Consider the following 23,952-nt stretch of genomic DNA (forward strand, 5'->3'; position numbering starts at 1 on the left):
TTCACAGCGACGAGGACGGGAAACTCATAATATATAATCCGTAATAATCCGTTGGACTGGAGAATGAGCATTGGTGGTCCGGTGTCACTAATTTTATTTGTGTGTCTCCAGTACTCCTGTCCAGGGTTATCTATCTGCTAGCGGCCCAGCCGGGACCCGCTACAAATGCATAATGCAAACCATATAAGCACAATACATAGGCCTCTACAGTATAACTGATAACTCAGAGTTATACGATTCTTCAGAATACAATTAAATAGCTTAGAAATATATTTGAATATTGGTGAATGAAGAACACAGATATATTAAAAATCTATAAACTTTTTTCAGCTTTCTTTTGAATGCAGATAATGTTGAGCATGTTTCACTTAAATGTTTTAAACTGTTCCACAACACCTTGATACATAAATGAAAATTAAGCAACAGCAGTTCTACAGAAGGGGATATGCAAATCATTCCTTCTTGTGGAGTATGAATGATAATAAAACTCAAAATAATTATGAAAATGGCTGGGTAAAGTTAACGGAGAGAATATGACTTTATACATCAGGATTCCTGTTTGATAATTATTCACATCGTAAATTGTTAGTATTTGTAATTTTTTAAAGAGAGGTGTGGATGGTGGAGAGTGGAGAGTTAGTAACAATTAGTAACAATTCTTACAAAGGATTTTTGCAGAACATATGAACAATATAATAAATTATACATAATATGTTGGCATCATCTATGTAGTATTATACACCATCTTTTTAGTTACTTTGTCTATAAAGTTGTGGGAGTTGACTTTCTGAAGAAGATAAGTCTGAGTTCTGGATATGGATGTATGTAACTATGTATTTAAGGCGTGTGCTCCTGCAGCGGCTCTGAACAGCAGAAGCAGCTCTGCTACACCTTGTTTCAACTCTGGCAGTAATTATTTGGGATTTTCATTCAGTATCACTACATAAAATGAAAGTGTTTGGACAGACTGGATCACAATGTTAAGTAGTATTAATTAGCATCATGGGTTACCCTAAACTGAGTGAGCCATGCTAAACTAACATACCTGTCAAGTTTTGGATTTTAAAATACGGGAAATTTCCCCTCTGGTAATAAAGGCAATAAAGCAATAAAGGACTATCTTATCTTATCTTATCTTATCTTATTTTAATTTCTCTAAGTGTTGTAAACAGATTTGGTTTCCTGCCCCGTTTGTTGTCACTTTGCTTTTCAAACCTTGTTTCAGTAGCAGAATCTCTTCTGTAAAATCCATCCATGGAGGTAAAATCATTATTTATCTTGCTCAAAGTCACCACAATGAAATGTTAGAACACATATAAGGATATTTTTTATGTTTTTTCCTGAATTTCTACATTTAGCATGAGACACAATTCACATTTCTGACCGTAAAATACATTGAAACATAGTCAAAAGTGACTTAAAGCCGCTATTTGCCACTATTTGCCACTATTTGCCACTTCCCTTGCCTCCCTCCAGTGGTCCATAGCAGGAGTACAGCCCACCAAGCCCCAGCCCAGTATGCAGAGCAGCAGACCCTGGATCTGAGCCGGTCGGCTCCACATCCCTTCAGTCCGGGGAATTCAAGAACCCTGACTATAAAGAAGAATGCCGAACCTTCAGATAAATGAGGACGATGGCGTTACTGGGTACCCAAAGGGTTTGAAGAAATAAAAGCCTTCGACTTCATGTACCTTCGTCTTGCCGCTGCTGCTTGTGCAGCTGGAAAGAAAAGGTCTGCAACAAAGCAGGCTTCTTTGTTTACTGTCAACTAGACCTGGTTTAGCATGATGGAGTTTTATTTGGTGTTTTAAGGTTTTAAAAATGCCAACAGCTCGATTAAAAGTAGATGTGTGAAGCTTTAACAGTTTTGAAGTGATAAACTTCAATAATAAACATTTGGAAACGATGCGACCCTACGGAAAAGTATTAAGGCCAGACAGGAAGAAAATAAGAGAGGAAAAAAAAAATCGAAATGTGGAGAATAAAGTCAAAATTTCGTGAATAAAAAAGGCGAAATTTCAACTTTTTTCTCAAAATTGTATTTCAACATTAATCTTGATATTTTGACTTTATTCTTGAAATTGTATTTGAACCTTAATCTCGACATTTAGACTTTTTTTCTCGAAGTGCACAATAAAAAAAAATCTTCCCCTCTCAAATATTTTTCTCCTGCATGGCCCTAATAGTCTTCCGTACAACCCACTGTTCATCACATTCACTTATTAATCAAATTAATTCAAATGTAAGAGTTTTTGACAAATGGTCTTTCTTCAGTCCTCAGTCTGGCTGACAGGGAGGATGCTGCACGGCTGGTGCTGCGGCTGCTGCTCCTCGACGCCGACGACGTAGACAGGCTGGACACTGAGGATAAACCAGACTTTGACTCAGATCCCGAGCTCGATCCGGATTTAGATCCCACTTCTGATCCGGACCGTGCGGTCTTCTCGGTTCGGGCGGTCCGCCCTGACCTGGTTGTGCGTCCTGATTTGGATGTGCGCTCTGATTTGGTGTAGGTGGACGAGAGATCCGAACCCTCGGATCTGGATGACAACGCAGAGACGGAAGACATTTTGGTTTTGGAGGTGATCCCTGATACTGTGGACAGCGCTGTGGTGGACTTATTTTGCTCTGGGTCTAGCTGTGCTTTAATGTTGATAATCCTGATGAAAGAGACAAAACATATTAGTTATCAAAACAAAACAACTTTTATGTCATATTTTGCAGCCACAAAAAACTCCATCCGCTCTTACCAAAGGTTTTAATGATATATGTCTGAATACAGATGCTGGAAACATCTCGGTCTGAGTTTCACTGGATCTCAGTGCTGCATTTGATGCAGTTGACCACAATATTTTACTGAAACCACTGGAGAACTGGACAAATCTTTCTGGACCTGTATTAAATTGTACTGAACAGGTTCAAAACATACTTAGAGAACAGGAAGTACTTTGTGTCAACAGGTAACTTTACATCTGAGCAGACAAGAATCACATGTGGAGTTCTCCAAGGTTCAATCCTGGGACCTCTTCTGTCTAACATCTACATGCTCCCACTGGGACAGATCATAAAGAACAACAAAATAAACTGCCATAGCTATGCAGATGACATGCAGATATATAACAATGTCACCAGGAAACCAAGGCTCTGTACAGGCTCTTGGTAAATGCATTGAGGAGATTAATGACTGGATGTGCCACAACTTTCTCCAGCTAAACAAGAACAAAACTGAGGTAATTGTGTTTGGAGCCAAAGAGAAATTATTACAGGTCACCACAAAGCTTTAATATGTACACCTAAAAACCACCAACCAGGCCAGAAATCTCAGTGTAGTGATGGAGTCCAACCTAAATCTGGAAAAATGCATTAAGGCAATAACAAAGTCAGTCTACTATCACCTTAAGAATATATCAATGATAAAAGATCTGATGTCCCCCAGGACCTGGAGACACTAGTCCTTCATCTTTAGTAGCAGCTCATCCAGAACTCTGCTGCTCCAGTCCTCACTAGGACCAACAAAGTGACCACATCAGTCCAGCTCTGAGGTCTTTACACTGGCTGCCTGTCCATCAGAGGACAGACTTTAAAGTTCTGATGCTGGTCTATAAAGATCTGAATGGTCCAGGACCAGAACAGTGACCTCCTGACCCAGTATGAACCTTCCAGACCCCTCAGGTCATCTGGATCTGGTTTTTCATCAGTTCTCACAATCAGAACCAAACATGGAGAAGCTGCATTCAGCTTCTAAGCTCCACAAACTCCCAGAAAGCCTCAGATCAGCTGAAACACATTTAAAGACTCACCTGTTCTCAGATGCGTTTCAATAAAGTTTCAAACCTGCACTGACACTCTTAAACTTGAGTTTCAAACCTTGGTCATATACTGTTTTTATCTTTAGTTCTTTTTTTCTTTTTCTTTTCTCACATTTAAAACAAATATTTGAAAAATAAATAAATAAATAAATACTCTTTAGCTGCTCATTTCTTTCTCTTCAGCAGGAACAATTATAACCACTTTGGATACCTCATACGTATAATGTAAGTGTCTGAAACAACTATGACCAGGTACGTACCATCTGAAAATGTTGAAAAAGAAATGTTTGAACATTGCGGTGTATCATCAGTTGGTTAGCAGCTGTGGGGATTGGGGCTGAGCAATTGAGGCTTCTCATAACTAACCTAGGAAAGTTTTCAAATGTTGTGAAATGCTAATCTTCTTTCTCAATATCTGCACATTTCCTCCCTGAAAACTGTTCCACATTTGAAAGTGAGCCTGTTTGTTGTGGCTATTGAGTCACTCCTCCTAAACGCTCATGTGCTTGTATTCATTGATGCAATTTCAAAGTTTATTTAGACGGGACAATGCATATTAATGCACACTACATTAAGCAGTGTGAATACACCGGGTTTAGCAGAGATGCTAGTTTCCACCCGCAGTCCCCCACAAACAACCAGACACACTCACACCTACGGGCAATTTAGAATTATCAATTAACCTAGCATGCATGTTTTTGGACTGTGGGAGGAAACCGGAGAACCCGGAGGAAACCCACGCAAGCACGGGGAGAACATGCAAACTCCACACAGAAAGGTCCTGCTGGGCCTGGGAGTCGAACCGGGAACCTTCTTGCTGTGAGGCAACAGTGCTAACCACTAAGCCACAATGCTGCCGTTGAGAGATTGCAAGATTGAGTGCAGTTATTTATTCGCTTCCACTGACATGATACGGAAAACGTGTGCAAACACTCACGTTTCTGCACCCCCGCAGAGCGGTTTGCACACGGACCACAAGTAGAAGAAACCCCCAGCCATGTGAAAGGCTGAGCCCACCCAGCCGAGGAACAGCGGGGTCCCGAGATCATACCTGGTAAAATGAAGAAGAAATAGTCTGATATTAACATTTAAAGATTAAAATTTCTGATGAAAAAAATACAAATAAAATCCCCAAACACTCTTGCAAGATACCTGTTGGAAGTTACATTAAACACATAAAAAGTTAAATAAACCTAAACTGAATAATGTCTGTTAACTTACTTTATTCCAGCAAAGTTTGGGTTGAAGTACTCGATTGAGACGAACTGTGCATATACAGCATACCCAGATATGGACAGGGCGCCTGAAAGAATACAATGGAGTTCACTACTTGTTCTGAACTTGGAACACAAATAACAGCAAACTAAACAATACTTTTTTTGTGCCTAAATGGTTGAAAATTGTTGTTTTGTACAAAGGTTTCTGTGCCGCTGATGCTAATGTTGCTTCATTTCCTCATGGTCTGTGCGCTTGTGTGATGAAAGTCTGATCATTCCCATGAAAGCCTCCGTATCTCTGACAGAGAGAGACTGGATTCTGGTGAGAACATAAACTGTGTGCTAGCATCTAGTGCTAACTAGCGCTAATACCCAGTAGGCTTTTGAAAAATGTATGTCTCAGTTGATGGATGAAGTAGTTTTATACGCTGTTGTTGTCTTTTCTCTCCCATACCGGCAAACCTGTAGCAGCAATAAGGTGTCATTAGCAACGTTAGCATTTTTAATATAAATATCATCCCAACCCAATAAAGAATTGTACTTAAGTGCATTTGACACAAAAGTGGTGTTTCATGTTTCAGACTGACAAACAGCAAGTGGAAAAAGTATTAAGCTCATGCAAAGCTGTTATTGCTGGTTGACCTAAGACATACAGCTGCCAACGAGCCAGCATGAATTCCAAGTTTTTGATCATATATATTTTTTAATATTAGCATGCTACTATCGCCACAAACACAATGCAAACATATTATTTTAAATAGTAGAGAGCTGTTTACACATTTAGTCTTATATTAGTTTGTTTTGCCAACAAGATTTGTGTCTTTTTTTTTTGTCTTACTTTGACTTAAGGTGACATCTTGGTTTGTTTTTATCATCGTTTGTGGTAAGTTTTACAGAAAAAAATTATCCGTGCCATCTCCTGGACTGAATTGAATTCACCAACTCACCACCTGTTTGCCCACTATGGTATTCTTCACCTTAAAGAATATAACTACTTCCATAATGCATGTACAATATATCAGGTGGTCTCAGGTTTGAATCCCAGACTAACTCAACTCATCCCAGTCTCCGTTCCCCAGCACACCCACACAACTAGACACAAACACCTCATTATAGGAAAACAATGTAAACTTGTGGGAACAAGTATGAGTGTTGTGTGTCGGGGACCACAGATTTGGAACGAGTTGAATGATGAGCCTTAAAAAGTCACAGTCCATCTCCATATTCAAACGGCAGTTAAAGAAACAATTGTTAAGCTCATATATATAAATGTACAATTCGGGACCACAAAATGTTTCACGTTAAATGTTTGTAATGTTATGTCGTAATGTAAGTGGTAGTCTAGTATAAAGTGCATGTTGTATTGTTAAGTGTGTATATAAGTGTAAGTGCATGTATGTATTCCTGTCTATGTATTTATGTTAATTGGCTCCTACCATAAGCTTTTGATAGCTTCTCCAGGAGACCAATTCACATGTGTGTGTGTGAATAAAATCAAATTAAAAAAAACTGTAGGTAGGAGCACTGGGTGATAAAATGGGTAAAAAATCGGGGAAAAAAACGATAACGCTAATGATTGTACTAATATGAAAGAAGAAATTTACCACTGACAATGTGGCACCATCCACCAGTGTAGATCTTCCTGTACTTGGATTGGTCTTGTCCTCCAATGAAAGTACATTCCATTCCCAACAGACTGAGTACAAATCCAAGCATGCCCAAGGAAAGAGCTCCCATCAGCAGACCTCTTACTATCTGGATGTTGCCTAGAGTCACACAGAAGGATACCAAGACACTTCTGAACGTAGATTCACAAGGCACAACAGGTGCAACTTGAAATACATGGGTTTACTTACCCTCCACAGACCAGAGGACAGGGAAATCATAACAGTTGCTGACAGCAGTCGAATCCGTGAAACAAGCTCTCCATAAACTGGCCCAGTACCAGGCAACCTTGATGATAGAGGAGCCGCCCATGCCCCCCATGGACGAGATCTTCCACCCTTCCATGGCCATAGTGCAGGCCACAAAGATCCAGCCCATGACCGTCATCAAGAAAGCCCAGATTTGCACCACTCCGGTCTTCATCTTCAGGTCTCTGACAGTGGATATCTATCCAGTATTTGGAGCTTGGAGTTATTCCTGGTCAAGATCTTCTGGCTTCTTTTGCAGTTGATTTCTCATACATAATTCATTTTAGTTTATTTTCTTTCGCATCTTGAGTTCTCTTGAACTCAAACAGATGTCCAAGTTGCCTTTTAATCAGCAGCGCTCTACTGACAGTCCCGAGTGGACAAGAGGATTGGTACAAAGCATTGAGGTGGTGCTGTTTTCAGAGTAGTTCTGCAAATGCGTGTGAGAGACAACAATAGCTTTAGTTCCCATGAGTCACAGCACAGAGTTGCAAGATTGGGATCTGGACAAATAGTGCACATCCAAGCATGTATCTCAAATTACTCTAAACTCTAAGCAGTGAGACCGGTTTAAAATGTCTGTTAAGGATGACTTTTTTTTAAAATCCTCAAGTACTTACTTGTATGCCACTATATTGTGTTAGCTCTGCAATTAAACTGCAATTAAAAAGTTGAGAATGAAAGGCAAGGCAAGTCGGGTTTATTTTTCATGTACAAGACAAAAAGCAGAAATTAAAGAGAGACAGATATAAATTAAAAATAATAAAACAAACTAAAGCTGCAAGCAGCGATGAACGGGCCCTCGCACCCTTGCGCACGTTCAGGCTGCAGTGGAAGCTTGTATGACTTGCATGTAGATTCTTCAGGCCTGGACATTTAGCGGATGAAACCACCCACGACTCTCTATATCAAACCATTCAAAAGTTATGGCAGAAAGTAGGAACTATCAGATATCGACCAATCAGAAGAAGGGGCATGGCTAATTTGCACCAATTATGTTCAAGTACTCAATACCGAGTCAGATGACACCACCCACAGGTCTTTATGTAAAACCATTCAAAAGTTATGGCAGAAAGTAGGAACTATCAAATATGGACCAATCAGATGAAGGGGGGGGCGTGCTTTTTGGCGTCTGTCATCGCCACGGTAACACTTTTGACTGAGAAAAGTAATGCACATTACCGCAGGATCGAGACGCACATTTTGATGTATAACACACCTGGGTGCACATTACGGTTCGGGCGAAGAAGCGGCTGAAGAAATAGCATAAATTGCGCCAAAATTACACGATTAGTTTCAAAATAGCAGACTTCCTGTTCGGTTTGGGCCAGGGCGCCAAGAGACCTTTCTTTAAGTTGCGACATGATACAGATTGTGTACTGGTAGAGCGTTCGCCCAGCAAGACACTGAATCCCCAGTTGCTCCCGGTTGTCAGGCCAGCGCGGTTGTATGGCAGCTCCGCCGACAACCGCTGTGTGAATGTGTGTGTGTGTGTGTGTGTGTGTGTGTGTGTGTGTGTGTGTGAATGTCTACAGTGTAAAGTGCTTTGGGGCTGTAAGAGTACAGCTGGAAAAGCGCTATATAAGTGTAAGCCATTTACTAACTCAGCTGTGGGGCAGAAGGCTGGCAGAGGAGAAAATGTGGCCCACCAGGTGTGATTAATGACCTAAATTAGAGCAGGTGAAGCATCAGTATAAAATGATCTGGTATGACAAAATACTTCAAGCACAAGGCTTTGGTCATTCTTCTTATGACTTTTGCAGAACTATTTGTGTTTAGCGTGTTGTTAGTTTGCATTTAAATATGGTGTATCAGTGTGTCTTGAGGTGAGTTTTTAAGTTTGGTATTTGTTTTGGTATTTCAAATGATTGATGTTGTCCATGTGAACAGGACTTCCTGGCTCTGTTTCCTGCTCTTTGGCTTTGGAGGCTGTATCCCCACTAAAAAAAGTAGGTAAACATGTCCATGGACCTTATCAGTAGGATGTAATTGGGTGGGCAAATAAGTAATACTGGCAAGTGGATAAAGGATCACGTTCTCAGCATTTTAACTGCAATAAGGTCATATTTGATCAGATTCAGGAACACTCTTGTCAGATGTGTTTAGCTGGCTACATGGTGACAGCAGCACACACTAAAGACGTGCTAATAAATCTGTATTCAGGTCAAACTGGTGTGGGATCCGGCTATGGCACAGGATCCGGTCATGGTGAAGGAGCTGGCTTTGGCGCTGGCGGCGCGGGATCCGGCTATGGTGTAGGAACCAGCTACGGCGTGGGATCCGGTACAGGATACGGTGTGGGGTCCGGTGCAGGAAGTGGCCTTGTGGGGGACCAGGATGCAGGGATCTCCAGTCTCATTGAGGAGCTGCTGAGCCTCAGGCCTTACCGTCCCTTCCCAGACTTTGCCTGGACCAGTGACCACGGTCCCCTCGGCATAGTTGAGAAGCGCCCTCTGTACCCTTCTTCCCACTCTGTTCACTCCAGCAATGGCTACCAGAGAGCAAGGGACGTCCAGGTTAATTCTAAATATACCACAGATACTTTTGACCACATTCCTATTGATGACCAGAAAGGGTCTGGATCTAAAGGGCACAAGACCTAATGAGGTAACAATCTGAATATTGATGCTATTAAATGTAGTACTGCAAGTGCTTATATTGACTGTTGCCTTTTTCCACTGCAGGTCTGACCACAACATTGAACCCTTGGAGTTGTCAACCTGTTTGCCGTAATAAACTTGTAACTTTCATCTTTAAAGGTTTGACATTCCTCCACTGTAGCGGCTGATGCATCTTGGTCATAGTTGCCCTGGTTACTGTTTTGACCCTTGATGTGCTTTTAAACTTAAGAGCCCCTTTTATGGCGTGTGGCTGCAACTAGAATTTCAAGACTCTAGAACCAGAAAACTGAATGGTGGTAAAGCGTAACTCAAACATGACCCAATGCAGCGATGAACGGGCCCTCGCACGTTCAGGCTGCAGTGGAAGCGCTTGTATGACTTGCATATAGTTGTCTTCAGGCCTGGACATTTAGCGGATGACACCACCCACGATTCTGTCAAACCATTCAAAAGTTATAGCAGAAAGTAGGAACTATCAAATATGGACCAATCAGATGAAGGGGGGGCGCGCTTTTTGGCGTCTATCGTCGCCACGCTTTTGACTGAGAAAAGTAATGTGCATCGTCGCAGGATCGAGACACACAATTTGATGTATAACACACCTGGGTGCCCGTTACGGTTCGGCCGAAGAAATGGCATAAATTGCGTCAAAATTACACGATTAATTCAAAATGACCGACTTTCGGCCATGGCGCCAAGAGACTTTTCTTTAAGTTTTGATATGATACAGGTGTGTACCGATCTTCGTGCCTGTATGTCAAACCGTATTGTGGGGCTTGAGGCACAAAGTTTTCCGGGGGGCGCTGTTGAGCCATTAGGCCACGGCCATTAATGCAAACCATTAAATAGCCAGGCCTGGCTTGCATGCAAAATTTGGTGACTTTTGGGGTACGTTTAAGGGGGCAAAAAGGCCCTCATTTCGTCGGAAAAATAAAAACGAGAAAATTCCTACAGATACAATAGGGCCTTCGCACTGTAAGTGCTCGGGCCCTAATTAAAGCACACTTAATTATTTTAAATATTTTCAGTTTATATACACATTTACTTTTTTTTTTTTTTTTTTTTTTTTTCATTTTCACTCATGTGACTCATCAGTCCTTCCCCCGTGAGAGACACTAAAATCTCAGTTACACATCTTTCAGAACTAAACTGCTCCCTGTCCTGCTCCTCTTTAGGAAAGTAAATTTGGTTTCCCATTTTTAGAGATATTTACACGAAGTCTTCGCTTTTTTTTTTGGGCAGAAATGACTTCACTCTGGTTACATCCATCCATCTCTGATTAATTTTTCCGAGTTTGCTCCCGTTGTCGCCTCTAACCTCGCGAGAACTGCCCTCCAGGCTTCAGCAGGTGGCAGTTCTCTAGTGACAAGTCAGTTTGCTGTTTAAAAATGATTATGCTATAAAACGGGAAATTTACGGGAATATACTAATATGGGAGGACGGTGGGAAAGAGGGGTAAAATACGGTAGTTTCCCGGCCAAAACAGGAGACTTGATAGGTATGGAAGTAAGGAAGGAACTGTGGTTCATAAAGATGTATATACAAACCCCCTGAAGGTTCCTTCATAAATGTTTTTTCCATGTTTCTTACACCAACCATGAATCAGGCCACAGAGTCCAAGTCCTCCTGGACTCAGACGGTTGTCTCTGGAACCAACACAGACACTGATCCTGGCCTCATCACATGTAGACTGGATCATTAAAACTCTCATCTGCTCTTCCTTCAGATGAATATTTCACTAAAATATTCCACATTTATTTCTGAAAAGAGCACCAGTTTAAAAGTCTTCACTCCGGCTGATCAGCAGATAAAGTTTATTAAAGTTCAGCAGCCACATGCACGTGCCCCTGTATGATGCTCGTGCACGTGGATGCTGGGTTTGAAGGCAGGAACATCTAGATGAAGATCTGGCGCCCTCTGGTGGAGCAACACAAACACGTGTGTTAAAGCCATTTGTACATATAAACAAAGTGGTTCATAATTTAGATTTTGCATTATTTGATTTAAAGCAGCACAATGTAACTTTTCCACCTTAATCTAATATTTCCAGAGTCATTGTGATGGTACATCAACTTACAACAGGTTTAATGAACCTCTGTCATGGTCTGAGGGGTCTGTATCTCCTTCACTGGCACTATGTAACTTTGAGGAGCATGGTAGGAACCCTGCCACACTAAGAAACTACACATTTTTACGGCTTTGACTGCTTTACGGCATACGTCACTTCCCCCTCCTTCCTGATTCGCAGTCGAGACGAAAATGGGTGGGGCGTGGAGCACAGAGCTCAGGAGAAGCTGGTGTTGAGCTAAACGCGGAGCTGATCATGGCCGAAGCAGCGAAAAATCCGAAGAAAATAAAAGTTTTATCGGAGGAGGCGAAAAAAAGAAAGAGGGACAGTAACAAGCTAAATGCCAGACAAGAATAAACATTGGCCCGGTGTCGTGCCAAAAAGTGATTGCGTGCCAGAATCTGATTTGTGGCCGCGGGAGCGCGCACACCCGTTGAGCAATAGCGTTTAAATGTCAGATTTTCAGATTATGAAGCTCAAGAATGAGATCAAGTCATATTTAGCTAGAAACAACCTTTCATTAACTGTATTTGGCCTTCAATCAATTTTTGGCAGGTAAAAAGACCCATTTTCAGGGGAGAAATCAGATTCTGGCAGGCAATCACTTGTTGGAACGACACCGGCGTTCACTCGCTGGCATGAGCTGAAAGACGAGGAGGGATGTCTGACCGATGGGGATTTATGGGGATAAAACAAGAGACAGAATTGTTATGATACAAATTTAAATGTAGAGTTCTATGTTCAATAAGAATAAAAATTAGAATGTTTTCACATTCGTCTTGGGTTTTGGTAATTCTAAAATTACTGACAATATCAACAACAGACCCAGAATAATAATAGTGATCATAAAATTGTGTAATTGGCAATGAGGAAGCTTTATTAAATAATAATACAATTGAATAGAATGACAGCACTAGAGGAAAGAATGCAATGCAAAGAAAATGTATAGAACATTGAGTATTTTTCCTGAGAACTGTAAAATTGTGCAGGGCTGATCTGAAAAACATTCAGTTATTCACAGGTTATAAAGTATTTTTTTTATTTTGTCAGTAAGTATGTTGGACTACTAATTTTTGACGAAGTCCCTCTAAAAAACGTGACAGGAAAAAGGTACAGTAGAACAAAACCAGAGCGCATTATCAAATGCAGCGACGGGCACAGGATCTTTCCGGCAGGGTGCTCATGGGAAATGTAGTGTTCTTTCTGGTAAAACACTACCGCTTTTGTCCAAAGGAGCCGCCAAACTCATTAAAAGCTGAAAGTTACATTGTGCTGCTTTAAGTATATTTTGAGTAATATGCAGTTTAATATCGGTTCGCAAGGTGTTTGCTTAATATTAATAGACCGCAGCTTTCTCATTGGTCACGTATATATATCACGTGGTGTACGTGTATTGTTTTTTTTTTGTGAAGCTATAGAGAGAGCACACTAGTTTTGACCATGCTTGCACAAGAATATTATTTGTCATATAATCGCAGTTTTTTTTCTTATTGTAATTGAAAGAAAGGTTCTCACTAAACTTTTGAAAGAAGAACACGGACTGTGATGTTTTATTTGAAGTACGCGTCAGCTACATGCTCGGGAACTATAGCTTAGTGTGCTTTTACCAGACATTAGACGGAGCCACACTTACGTGTATCAAGTGAGCTTTAATTCATAGCAGTACAAAATCAATGCTTTCACATACAAAAAGTGACAAATAGAAAATATTTACAGTTATTAAAAACTTTTGATTTAGCTTTTTTATCTTGTTTTTAAGTAAGCTGGCAGTTATCAACACAAACACTAGTATCTGGATGAGGGGTGGAGGTTTCTGAGCGTTTCTTCTTTGACCTGCAGAAGACAGAGGAAACGCCAGAGTGGGTTATCACGATATTCTCATTATTACCAGCAATATCATCTCTCAGATTTTAGTGGAGAACACAGAGTTATAAACAAACTCAGCAAACATGATCAATGTGATGATTTAGTGATACATAAAAACTACTGTAATTTACAAAAAAGGTACAAATAAATGTGTAAAATGTCTTTAATGAATACGATAAGGGTGGACAAACCCACGTGTGGGGGCCTGTCCGGGAGGTTTCTACTCCATGATGCCCGCGTTGCTGAGGTAAACCTCGCTGAGGGGAAGCGTGTCGGTCTGCTCGCCGGTCGGAGCGCCACCCGTCTGCCGGATGAACTGCTGCAGGTTGCACTGCCTCAGCTCCTTATTCACCTCCTCCATCATCTCCAGCCGGTCCTGCAGGACGCAACACGAATGAGACAACCTGCCTGTGCATCCATAGGCTCCTATTTCATTTCCTGATCAGTTCACAGAGCTTTATGTTTAATTCTGCACATAAACAGGATTTAATCAATGAAAGTGATCAGTCTTGACACAAACATTCACACTGCGAATGCTTGTCACATATTTTCAGATTCAGATCAGATTCAGGTGACTTTATTAATCCCTTTGGGAGGTTCCCTCGGGGAAATTGACATCTCCATCTCACACACACAGCAAAGTGCCGTGTAATATTGCACAAAGTTATTGCACTGTCCTGGTTATTGCACTGTGTAGGAAACACTGTTGTTTCCTACAGTCTTTTCTCCTGGAGGAAATTATTGATTCCATACTATTGACTATAATAAAGCTGGAAATGATGACGACAGAGATGACCAGTACGAACTACACCACAATAAAAACATGACGCAGGACATCCAGGCCTAGTTACGGTCTCGTCGTCGAGGCCTCAGGCTTCGTTGTTAAGGCCCTGTTGCAGGTCTCAGATAGAGATCTGTGCAGTGAGTTCCCCAGCTGGACCGCTGCCGGCAGAGCTGAGATTCTTAATAACTTAAAATAAAATAAAAAACAAATCACATGAATGTTGTCGGTGCGACTTGTTCTTGGCACTGCGTTGCATTTTACCTCCACAGCTCATAATCCATCATTTAAAAGTCAGTTTAAAAAAAAAAACAATAAAAGTCTCCGCTTTTCCTTTTTCGAGTCTTATATTCAGTGAAAATGTCCCTGAATATAAGTTTATTTTTTATTCTGATGATCATTCAAAGGAGGTAATTAATAAAACCATGCTTATCCTGTCCTGTATGAATATTCCACTGGACCCTACGTTGTTATTGCTGCATCTATATCCAGCAGATCTCAATTTGAAACCCCAAGAAAGTAAATGTATTGATTTAGTTGTATGTAGGCAAAAAGGATTATTGCTCTTAACTGGAAGAAAACGGATGCAGCTACAATCGATGCTTGGATCAATGCTATGGCACAATGTATGTCAATGGAGAGAATAACATATACATTAAAAAACAAATGCGGGAAGTACGAGGAAATGAGGAAACCGTTTAATCAATTCATTAAAACAGGAGATATAGGGGTGATTCTACGGTAGGAAAATGCAGGGCAGGAAACCTAAATATCAAAGAAGGGGTGAACCTTGGAAGGGGAATGGCGACAGCAAAAGTGTATTTTTTGTCTATGTGTAAGTTTTGTTTACGTATATCTTTAATCTTACAGCTGGAAAGCGCTATATAAGTGTAAGCCATAAGCCAAGCCAAGCCAATTTGCTAGAGGTAACATTGGACTGTACTTACAATACTGTCATATGCTACTTTGGACTAATTTTGGACCTTATAAGAAGAGAGATGCAAAGATAGAATGGATGTGGGTTGGGATGGGGGGCGGGGCGTTAAGACTGTTAAGTCAAAAGTTGTTGTGAAATGTCCTTTATAATAATATCCTGTGTGTGAATAAAAAAATCAATAAAGATATTGTTAAAAAAAATAAAAAAAATAATGAGCTTTGAGTGTTGGACCCAACCTCAGCAACCGTCGGGTGACAGGAGGACCACAGCTGGACTCACACCGGCCCACATTACAGACCATCAACCATGAAAGTGTCCCAGGACCTCGTTTCCTCAATCATGCATGGTTTTGGTCTGCAGCAGATTCATGCAACGCCACACTCAGACGGAGGCGGAGCTTTCACACTAGGGCTGGGGATCGATTCAAATGTCAAGAATCGATTTGATTCCGATTCTTAAGATTCAGAATCAATTATCAGATCGAATTGAATCGGATTGAATCCGATTCAATTTGATCCGATATTTATTTGGGTTACTCTTATTAAAAATGTTATATCAAAAACTTAATTCATTAAGTCCAAGAAAAAAAAAAAAACATTTTTTGTACATTTTAAAGCCTTTCATGAGTTTTAAAAACCAGCGCTTTGTTAACACTGCAGGTGCTCTTCGACGGCATGTCCATTGTTTGATAGTTTCACACTACGCCCATGTGTGAATTAAAGGAGCTGTATGTAAGAGCAATAATAAAACGAATCATAAAATGACCCCGATATGTCAACAGACATTTAAAAATCATGTTCATTTCAAATACTTATGTCACTGACAACAGCACTCAAGCCAGGATATTCCAGTTTAAAAAGAGGAGTTGCAGCCCTCAACTGATGTTTATGTTGTCATTTTTTGTTTTGGCCTGAAGCTCCACCCTCCACCTATCTCCCAATCACCAAGTCAGTATTGTTTCTGAAGCTCCACCCTCCACCTATCTCCCAATCACCAAGTCAGTATTGTTTCTGAAGCTCCACCCTCCACCTATCTCCCAATCACCAAGTCAGTATTGTTTCTGAAGCTCCACCCTCCACCTATCTCCCAATCACCAAGTCAGTATTGTTTCTGAAGCTCCACCCTCCACCTATCTCCCAATCACCAAGTCAGTATTGTTTCTGAAGCTCCACCCTCCACCTATCTCCCAATCACCAAGTCAGTATTGTTTCTGAAGCTCCACCCTCCACCTATCTCCCAATCACCAAGTCAGTATTGTTTCTGCATCCGGGTTGCCAGCTCGGCTCTAATTATCGCAGCCATGGCAGCCTACGTTCCTGCTGCATTCTGCAGCCTACCTGGCAACCTCTGGTCGGGGGGAGGAGGGGGAGGGTACACGCCGCTCAACAATATTTTGAAAGTGACTGCAGTACCAGTTTTGGCCATTTCTTACAGACGGCTCCTTTAAATGACGTGACTACTGGGATTAAAGTTAACCGGGCGAAAATGTAATGACCAAAAAAAAAAAAAAAAACCCCAAAAAAAAATCGATCTTTAGACATACGAATCAATTTTTAGGAATTAATACGAGAATCGATTTAGAATCAGAAAATAGATTCTTTCAAAACAGGCCTATTTCACACGTCTAATCGTGTGATGCGAGTCTGAACCGCTGTTGTTGTGGATCGTCCTGCCACCTCGCCTCGGACAGACAGACAAAAGAAGAGTTGTACCTTGGCTCTGTCCTCTGAAGTTTGAAGCTCCAGCTGTGTCTCAGACATGGCTGCCTCCAGTTCTTCTCCGAGCTGCCGGCGGCTTTGGAGCTCCAGCGTGAGCGACCTGAGGGCCTCGTCCCTCTGCTGGGCCTCCGCCGGGGAGTCCCACCTCTGCACTTCCAGGTCCAGCTCCTTCTCCAGATGAGCAGAATGGCTTTGCAGCTCGTGGATGTCATGAGCTCGTTCCTCTAGAGATGAGCCCGCCTGTTGCAGAAGACTGTGCATAGCTGTTGAAGACGGCGTTGATGTTTTTGCTTTAGAAATGCCCGAGATTGGAGACGATGGGCAAACTTGCTGAGAGCTAGGGATGGGCGGTATGAACTAAAACATTTATCACGATCATTTCTGGCATTTATCCCGATAACGATAAAAATGACAATAAAAAAAATACCAATTCAACTCCACCTTTGTAACTATAAATCTATCACCACATTCAGTCTTTGGAGCCTCCAAAACACTGCTCTAAAAGAATACTGAATGCTACTAAACTACACCAATTACATTGAATTAATAAAAACCAATTAAATGAGTTACACCTGTACTGCAAAACTGGAATGACTCAGATCCGCCATGTTTGTTACACAAAAACCTCATCAACGGGAATTTATCCTTTTTTCTGGCTCATTTCTTTCTTTCAGGCTCATATCCTTCCTTCCTTCCTTCCTTCCTTCCTTCCTTCCTTCCTTCCTTCCTTCCTTCCTTCCTTCCTTCCTTCCTTCCTTCCTTCCTTCCTTCCTTCCTTCCTTCCTTCCTTCCTTCCTTCCTTCCTTCCTTCCTTCCTCCCTCCCTCCCTCCCTCCCTCCCTCCCTCCCTCCCTCCCTCCCTCCCTCCCTCCCTCCTTCCCTCCTTCCTTCCTTCCTTCCTTCCTTCCTTCCTTCCTTCCTTCCTTCCTTCCTTCCTTCCTGTACATTGTGCATGGATTTAACACAGAACCATAAATCAGTTTTACACAAAAACTTCATCAACGGGAATTTATCGTTTTTACCTCGAGATGACAAATTCTTCCCGTGGGGAATTTTTTTGACGCTATATTGTGAACGGTAAAATATCGCCCATTCCTACTGAGAGCAGATGAGAAGCCTACTGTACCTCGTTCCTGGTCCAGTTCTGCCTGCAGCTCCTCCTCCCAGGTGTCTCCGTCCGTCAGCTCCAGCTCGTTCCCCCTCAGCCGCTGCTCCAGTTCAGCCACCTCCTCTGCCAGACTTGGACTCAGATAGGAAACCTCTGGAGAATAACATCTCTGCTCCCACGCTGCTGTCTCTCTTTCCAGAGCTTCAACATGCAGCTCCAGGCCCTGCAGCCTCCTCTGCTGCTCTAGAATCTGCCTGAACACCTCCTCTTTTGTGGGTATGTGGGCTGAACCGGGAGGTCCTACGAAGGAGACGGGAGACGCCCGTGGTTCGGGGGATGCTCTGGGTGACGGAGACCAGTCCCTGCTGGATTTACTCCTCTTGGAACCTGTTGAGGGGCCCAAATTGAAGGTGAAGGCCTTTTGGAGGCCCATGTGTTTGGGAGGCTCCGGTTCTGACGGCCTGAGCAGGACCGGCCGCTTGTCTCCGGAGCGAGCGTGTGGGCCTTCACTGAGGACGGGGCCGGTCCTCCGCAGGATGAACTGGACCTCTGCGGCCAGCCGTCCCAGCTGAGCCAGGTGCTGCAGGGGACAGTCGTCAGCAACCAGGCGTCTCTCGTGTCCCCGTGACTGCATGAGGAGAACATAACGACCCGTCTGACCTGCACGGACCAAACACAGACAGACAAGTTAGTGGACGCTCTGATGTCCTCTCAGCTACAGGTTTGCTTCCGTTTTAGCTGCTTGTGGTCCTGAGAGTGTAATAGCGCTTCTGGAGTTTCCTTCATGTAACAACACCAGACCCGGGTCCACCGGTTCCCTAAAACCAGACTCTGCTGGGAGGGTCCCAATTCAAACACAGCCTTGTAACTTTATTGCCATTTATTGTCGCGTTCACCTCCTCAAATGTGTTTCTGGGTGTTACAAAATGCTCCATCAGGGCGTCATATCGTGATTAAAGTGTTTGAATGTGTTAATAACACATCATAACGTGTCTGCAGAGTTTCCTCTTGGGTTTTGGTTTTCTTCTGTTTTCTTCAGGTTCTTCTTAGTTTCCTCATTTGGTCTTCTTTGCTTGTATTAATGTGTGTTTTACTTCCTGTTTTATTTTGAAAGTCTGTTTTTTTGCACGTTTGGTTCAGTTGTCTCTCTTGATCAATCAGACCTGTGTCTCACCAGTCCCTGACAGTATTTACTGTTGTTCCCTTTGTCCCTGTGTCGGGTTTTTCTATTCACTTTACGTTTACTTTTTACTTACTTTTACTCTTTTTAAATGAAGGCTTTTTGCCTGGAACTCCTGTATCTGGATCTCCTGCCTCCGCATCTCTTGTATCTGGATCATCATCACATCATAACAATCAGAGTATTGCTGTCGGCTTAAATGCACTCATTGTTTCCTTAAGTAACGTCAAAGGTTGCTTCACGTGGACAGTTTCTAGCTGAAGACAAGATCATTATCAGGTCATGACTTCATGTGACTTCTAACCAGCACTGAAGCTGCATTTGTGTCCTTCCAGGAACCTGTTCACGGCTCGTGAAAACCATGGACTTCCACGAGAGTCATGTCTGCGTTTGCCGTGGTGGGGGTCACGGCCGTGAGCACGAGCACATGGTTTTTGGTCAGTGCTGAGTGATTAAACATGGCTGAGTCCATGTTGGACGACAGAGAGAGCTTACCGATGGCTTGTGCCAGAGCGATGACGACGTCATGACAGGAGGTGTCCAGGGAGAGACCAGAGACCACTCTGACCACGCCCTCCACCCACACCTTCAGCTCCATGGCTCAGCGGCTCCTCGGACCTGCAGGGAGACCAGCACGTGTGAGCGTGGAGCAGTGGAGAAACACAGAAAACCACTGGATCCAGAACCAGTTACCAGCCGGCCTCAAACATGTGACCAGAGCATCTCTACTGACCAGAGCCATGATGGACAACACGCAAAGAGTTGCAGAGATTTACTGCATTATAGAAGCAACACAAGCGGTACATTCATGTTTGTGGAATTGATTAGATAATCATCACAAGCAGCATTCCTCCATCACATATCAGAATCAGAATCATGTTTACTTGGCCAAGTCAGGTCAAACAAGACATGGAATTTTACTTGGTTAGTTTCGCTCACTGTACAGTAAATAGACAAATGACAGCTCTTATTAACATATATACAATTTTTTTTTTAAAAGGAACGGTGCAGCAGTATGAGGTAGACATGGTTATTGAAAGGTGCATTGTTACAGCATATGATTGTGATTATTATTAGTATGATTATTATAATAATAATTATTATTGTTGCACAGTGATTGACTACTCTGAGACTCTATGAGTGATGAGAGTTCATCAGAGCAACAGATTGGGGGAAGAAACTGTCTCTGTGTCTGGAGGTTTTGACCTTTAATCAGCCTTCTCTTATGGCAACTCTTCTGTACTGACCCTGAAACGTTATTTTAAGATGTATATTATTATTAGTAGTAGTTTTTTTGTATCACTATGATCAGACTTGGAGGTGCTGAGTCTGACCGTGATGCTTCACACTCGGATGTGAACAAGAAAGCTGAGGATCATCACAGGACCACGTCAGCATGAAGCAGAGGCGTTACCCAGACCTGCAAACTGGACCTCGTCTATCCTTTGGCAGTTCTTACAAATCTGTGATGGTGATCAGCCCTGACTGAGTTCAAGTTCCATCTGGAAGGAACCGGCAATGTGAGCAGAAAACTGGCTGCGTGTCCGGGGACTGAATAACCCATAATAATGTATATCTAAAGTATGTATAGCTCATTTCTTGGTGCATTATTTGACTAAGCATAATTACTTCTATTTTTTAAGCATTGTGACTTTTTATGACACCACTGCAGCATCTGCCCTTGTCTGACCGGGGCAAACACCCACCCATCCACCAAAAGTTTCTCTCACTAAGGACTACTTTTTTCCTTTTGTTAATTCTCAGTGCAACACATATGTTACAGTTACGTGGGAGTAGGACCCAGATGCAGGAGTCAGGAGTTCCAAAAAGGATGATTAATTTAATCAACAAAAACCAAAGCGCTGCCAAGCAGGATACAAAAACCAGAACTTAAAACAAGAATCCAAAAATGACAAAAACCTGACTTGGGAAACACGGAAGGTGGAAACAATACGGACCAGCGGGGAGCAAAGGAAAGACAAGACCAGATACACACAAGGGTTAACGAGACACAGGTGCAGATGATCAGGGCAGATAGGAAACAGGAAGGTTAAACAAGAACTCAAACACAAAGACACGGCCTTCAAAATAAAACAGGAAGTAACAAACCTTGACCACACACACACACACACACACACACACACACACACACACACACACATACACTCAAAACAAAGCGGAGGGGAAAACACCTTCACATGGAAACTGCAGGAAAACTAGTCACAAAAGAAATGTAATACTTGATCAGAGAACAGCAGAAACATGGAGAACACAAACCAGGAAGTACTGGCAAAAACCCCAAACAGGTTCGACCCAAAGGTGACACGAGGAAGCAGAAACAAGGAGGGAGTTCAAAACCTGGAGAAAACCAAGATGAAGCCATGCTGTGGAAGATCTGCTGAAAAGCCCATCGCCGGGCCTTCTCCATAAGTTTCCCACAATCATCTGATCACTCTCAGGAGGAGCAAAATAAAACCACATACTTGCCACTGAGAGGCTGAAATCAAGGGAAACAAACTTTGTTTTCGTGGGTTTTAACGTTTTAAGGTTTTGTCAGTTCTGAATGAAGAAATGGACAAATTGTTCTGGATGGAAGCTGAAACATGTCCAAGAACCAAGAAAAATAAATTCACTTGCCTTCATTCAAGAAGAAATAACGTTTATCCATAAATGATGAAATATAAAGATACTTGTGCAGAAGTCCCAGCTTATCCTGTCAGGTCAGACCAGGGAGAATGAAGTCTGGACCAGAACCCGTCCGGAGAGGTGGACCTAACAGATAACTCCCCAGTTTGAATCTGGTGTTTGACGGGGATTGGTGGGAAGAGCCTACGTGCAGGTTTCTGAGGCAGGAATGCTGCGGAACGCGCAGACATTCCTGCAGGACTGGAGCCCCGCCCACAAATACCTGCAGCCACGCTGCAGTTTCAGCTTCACTTTCAGCAGTTTCAGCAGTTTCAGCAGAGGCAGTTTCAGCAGTAGCAGCTTCAGCAGTAGCAGCTTCAGCAGCATCAATTTCAGCAGCTTCACTTTCAACAGCTTCAGTTTCAGCAGCATCAATTTCAGCAGCATCAGTTTCAGCAGCTTCAGTTTCAGCATCAGTTTCAGCAGCTTCACTTTCAGCAGCTTCAATTTCATCAGCATCAGTTTCAGCAGCATCAGTTTCAGCAGCATCAATTTCATCAGCATCAGTTTCAGCAGCATCAGTTTCAGCAGCATCAATTTCATCAGCATCAGTTTCAGCAGCTTCACTTTCAGTCTCGAAAACTGATGCTGAAACTGATCCAGGTCAGAAACAGCCCACCTCTGCGCACATCATCAGCCAATAACACCTGCTGTTATTTAGCTTCACGACTGAAAGCAGAATCATTGCTTTGAAATAAAAGCCTCCGAGTTTAGTCTCATTCATCCAAGTACATGTCACAGCTTTTCTTTCTTTTAAATTGTTTAAGCTTTTGCTCCACTTCCTCTCTAAAAGTGGAAAAACATCTCACATGGAAGAAAGAAAGATACGCTGAGGGCTTCAACTGGTTAAATAAATCCAAAACATTTTTCTCTTTTGATTTTGATCTGTGTATTAAATGTTTGTTTTCTGGATACATTTTGTTAGATTTTATCTTCCCGTAGAGCCAAAACGCTCAAGATGTCAAGATGTTGTTTAGATAAGGTTTTTCTCCAACTAGGGGAGTCCTTACCTGCCATTGTTTATGTTATGTAATAGTAATACAGTAGTAAAACAGTAATACATGTATTACTGTTTACTGAAGCGTAGTCCTAAATTAAATACTTACCTGCGGTACTCTACTGCCCTTAGTTTCCAGCAACTTGTGATTTTTATTATTTTACCTTCCTTTCTCATAATTTTATTTCATTGTATTTGTTATTTACTGTCTAATTATGTCTTGCCGCTTTTAATGTTGATGTAAAGCCCTTTGAATTACCTTGTGTTGAATTGTGCTATATAAATAAACTTGCCTTGCCTTTATGTAATAATTGTTCGTGGGTCATTTTCTGGTCTGTGGAAAGATCCTTAGAAACAACTTCTGTTGTAATAGACGCTATATAAAATAAAATTGAATTGAATTGAATTAAAGTGAAAAAGCTGCTCAAACAACCATAATACAGGTTTTCAGGGAGTTTCAGGGAGACGCCTACCTTCCTGCTCAGGCCTGTGTCCGGATCATCCCTGCTGGGTCCTCGTCCCTGGTGTGAGTCCAGACGGAAGATCTGCGGTCCAAACACGCACCCACGCACTCTGACTGACACACACCCACTACCCCACGCATGAGAGGAGGAGGAGGAGGAGGAGGAGGAGGAGGAAGATCAGGGAGAGGAGGAGGAGGAGGAAGAGGAGGAGGAAGAGGAGGAGGGAGAAGCTGAGGAATGCTGCTCATCAGGCTGCGCGGCTGCGTGCAGAGATCAGCGTTTCACTTGACTCATGCTGGTATTTACTTGAGTAGGAAGTTTCAGTCCTTTTTTTTATGTTTCTGTTAACGTTTTTTTTTAAACTTTATTAGCAAATCTTGCTATACAAACACCAACAAGGTATACAATAGTGTGGAACAGCACATACAATGAAGGAGTAAATTATAAAAATATCTAGTATGAATAAGAAGTCATAATATAGATAATGAAGGTAACAGTCATAATAATAATAATAATAATAATAATAATAATAATAATAATAATAATAATAATAATAATAATAATAATAAAGATGAGTAAATAAATAGAG

General features: G+C 42.1%; 2 protein-coding genes across 4 annotated transcripts; both read right to left on the reverse strand.

Moving 5' to 3' along the window:
- Nucleotides 1-2,073: 2,073 nt before the first annotated feature.
- Nucleotides 2,074-7,358, reverse strand: LOC133419501 (claudin-10-like). The gene is made up of 5 exons (XM_061708706.1): nucleotides 6,883-7,358; nucleotides 6,631-6,792; nucleotides 5,031-5,112; nucleotides 4,747-4,860; nucleotides 2,074-2,660 (listed from the first exon to the last, which is right to left on the reverse strand). Exons 1-5 carry the CDS (start codon nucleotides 7,112-7,114, stop codon nucleotides 2,237-2,239), a joined length of 1,014 nt encoding a protein of 337 aa, XP_061564690.1. The 5' UTR covers nucleotides 7,115-7,358; the 3' UTR covers nucleotides 2,074-2,236.
- A 5,908-nt stretch (nucleotides 7,359-13,266) lies between these two features.
- Nucleotides 13,267-23,499, reverse strand: LOC133419508 (ras association domain-containing protein 8-like). Of its 3 annotated transcripts, none has more exons than XM_061708718.1 (6): nucleotides 23,373-23,499; nucleotides 19,713-19,835; nucleotides 18,056-18,697; nucleotides 16,925-17,193; nucleotides 13,690-13,870; nucleotides 13,267-13,461 (listed from the first exon to the last, which is right to left on the reverse strand). In XM_061708718.1, exons 2-5 carry the CDS (start codon nucleotides 19,813-19,815, stop codon nucleotides 13,715-13,717), a joined length of 1,170 nt encoding a protein of 389 aa, XP_061564702.1. In that variant the 5' UTR covers nucleotides 19,816-19,835; nucleotides 23,373-23,499; the 3' UTR covers nucleotides 13,267-13,461; nucleotides 13,690-13,714. The 3 variants fall into 3 exon arrangements, with proteins under 3 accessions (XP_061564702.1, XP_061564718.1, XP_061564710.1); XM_061708734.1 differs by having other exon boundaries at nucleotides 13,686-13,870; XM_061708726.1 differs by lacking the exon at nucleotides 23,373-23,499 and adding an exon at nucleotides 21,855-22,071.
- Between the last annotated feature and the right edge of the window lie 453 nt (nucleotides 23,500-23,952).

This window comes from Cololabis saira, chromosome 2 (genome assembly GCF_033807715.1).
Source record: "Cololabis saira isolate AMF1-May2022 chromosome 2, fColSai1.1, whole genome shotgun sequence".
NCBI classification, from domain to species: domain Eukaryota; kingdom Metazoa; phylum Chordata; class Actinopteri; order Beloniformes; family Belonidae; genus Cololabis; species Cololabis saira.

What these genes read in the sequence shown, in the direction of transcription:
- LOC133419501 (XM_061708706.1), bottom strand. Translation starts at nt 7,114, where the DNA reads ATGAAGACCGGAGTGGTGCAAATCTGGGCTTTCTTGATGACGGTCATG. An exon ending in TGTCCTCTGGTCTGTGGAGG is followed by an intron (nt 6,793 to 6,882) that starts GTAAGTAAACCC and finishes GTGTGACTCTAG; the next exon opens with GCAACATCCAGATAGTAAGA. An exon ending in ATGGTGCCACATTGTCAGTG is followed by an intron (nt 5,113 to 6,630) that starts GTAAATTTCTTC and finishes GTATTCTTTCAG; the next exon opens with GCGCCCTGTCCATATCTGGG.
- LOC133419508 (XM_061708718.1), bottom strand. Translation starts at nt 19,815, where the DNA reads ATGGAGCTGAAGGTGTGGGTGGAGGGCGTGGTCAGAGTGGTCTCTGGT. An exon ending in AGAACTGGACCAGGAACGAG is followed by an intron (nt 17,194 to 18,055) that starts GTACAGTAGGCT and finishes CGTCTTCAACAG; the next exon opens with CTATGCACAGTCTTCTGCAA. An exon ending in CTTCAGAGGACAGAGCCAAG is followed by an intron (nt 13,871 to 16,924) that starts GTACAACTCTTC and finishes TGCGTCCTGCAG; the next exon opens with GACCGGCTGGAGATGATGGA.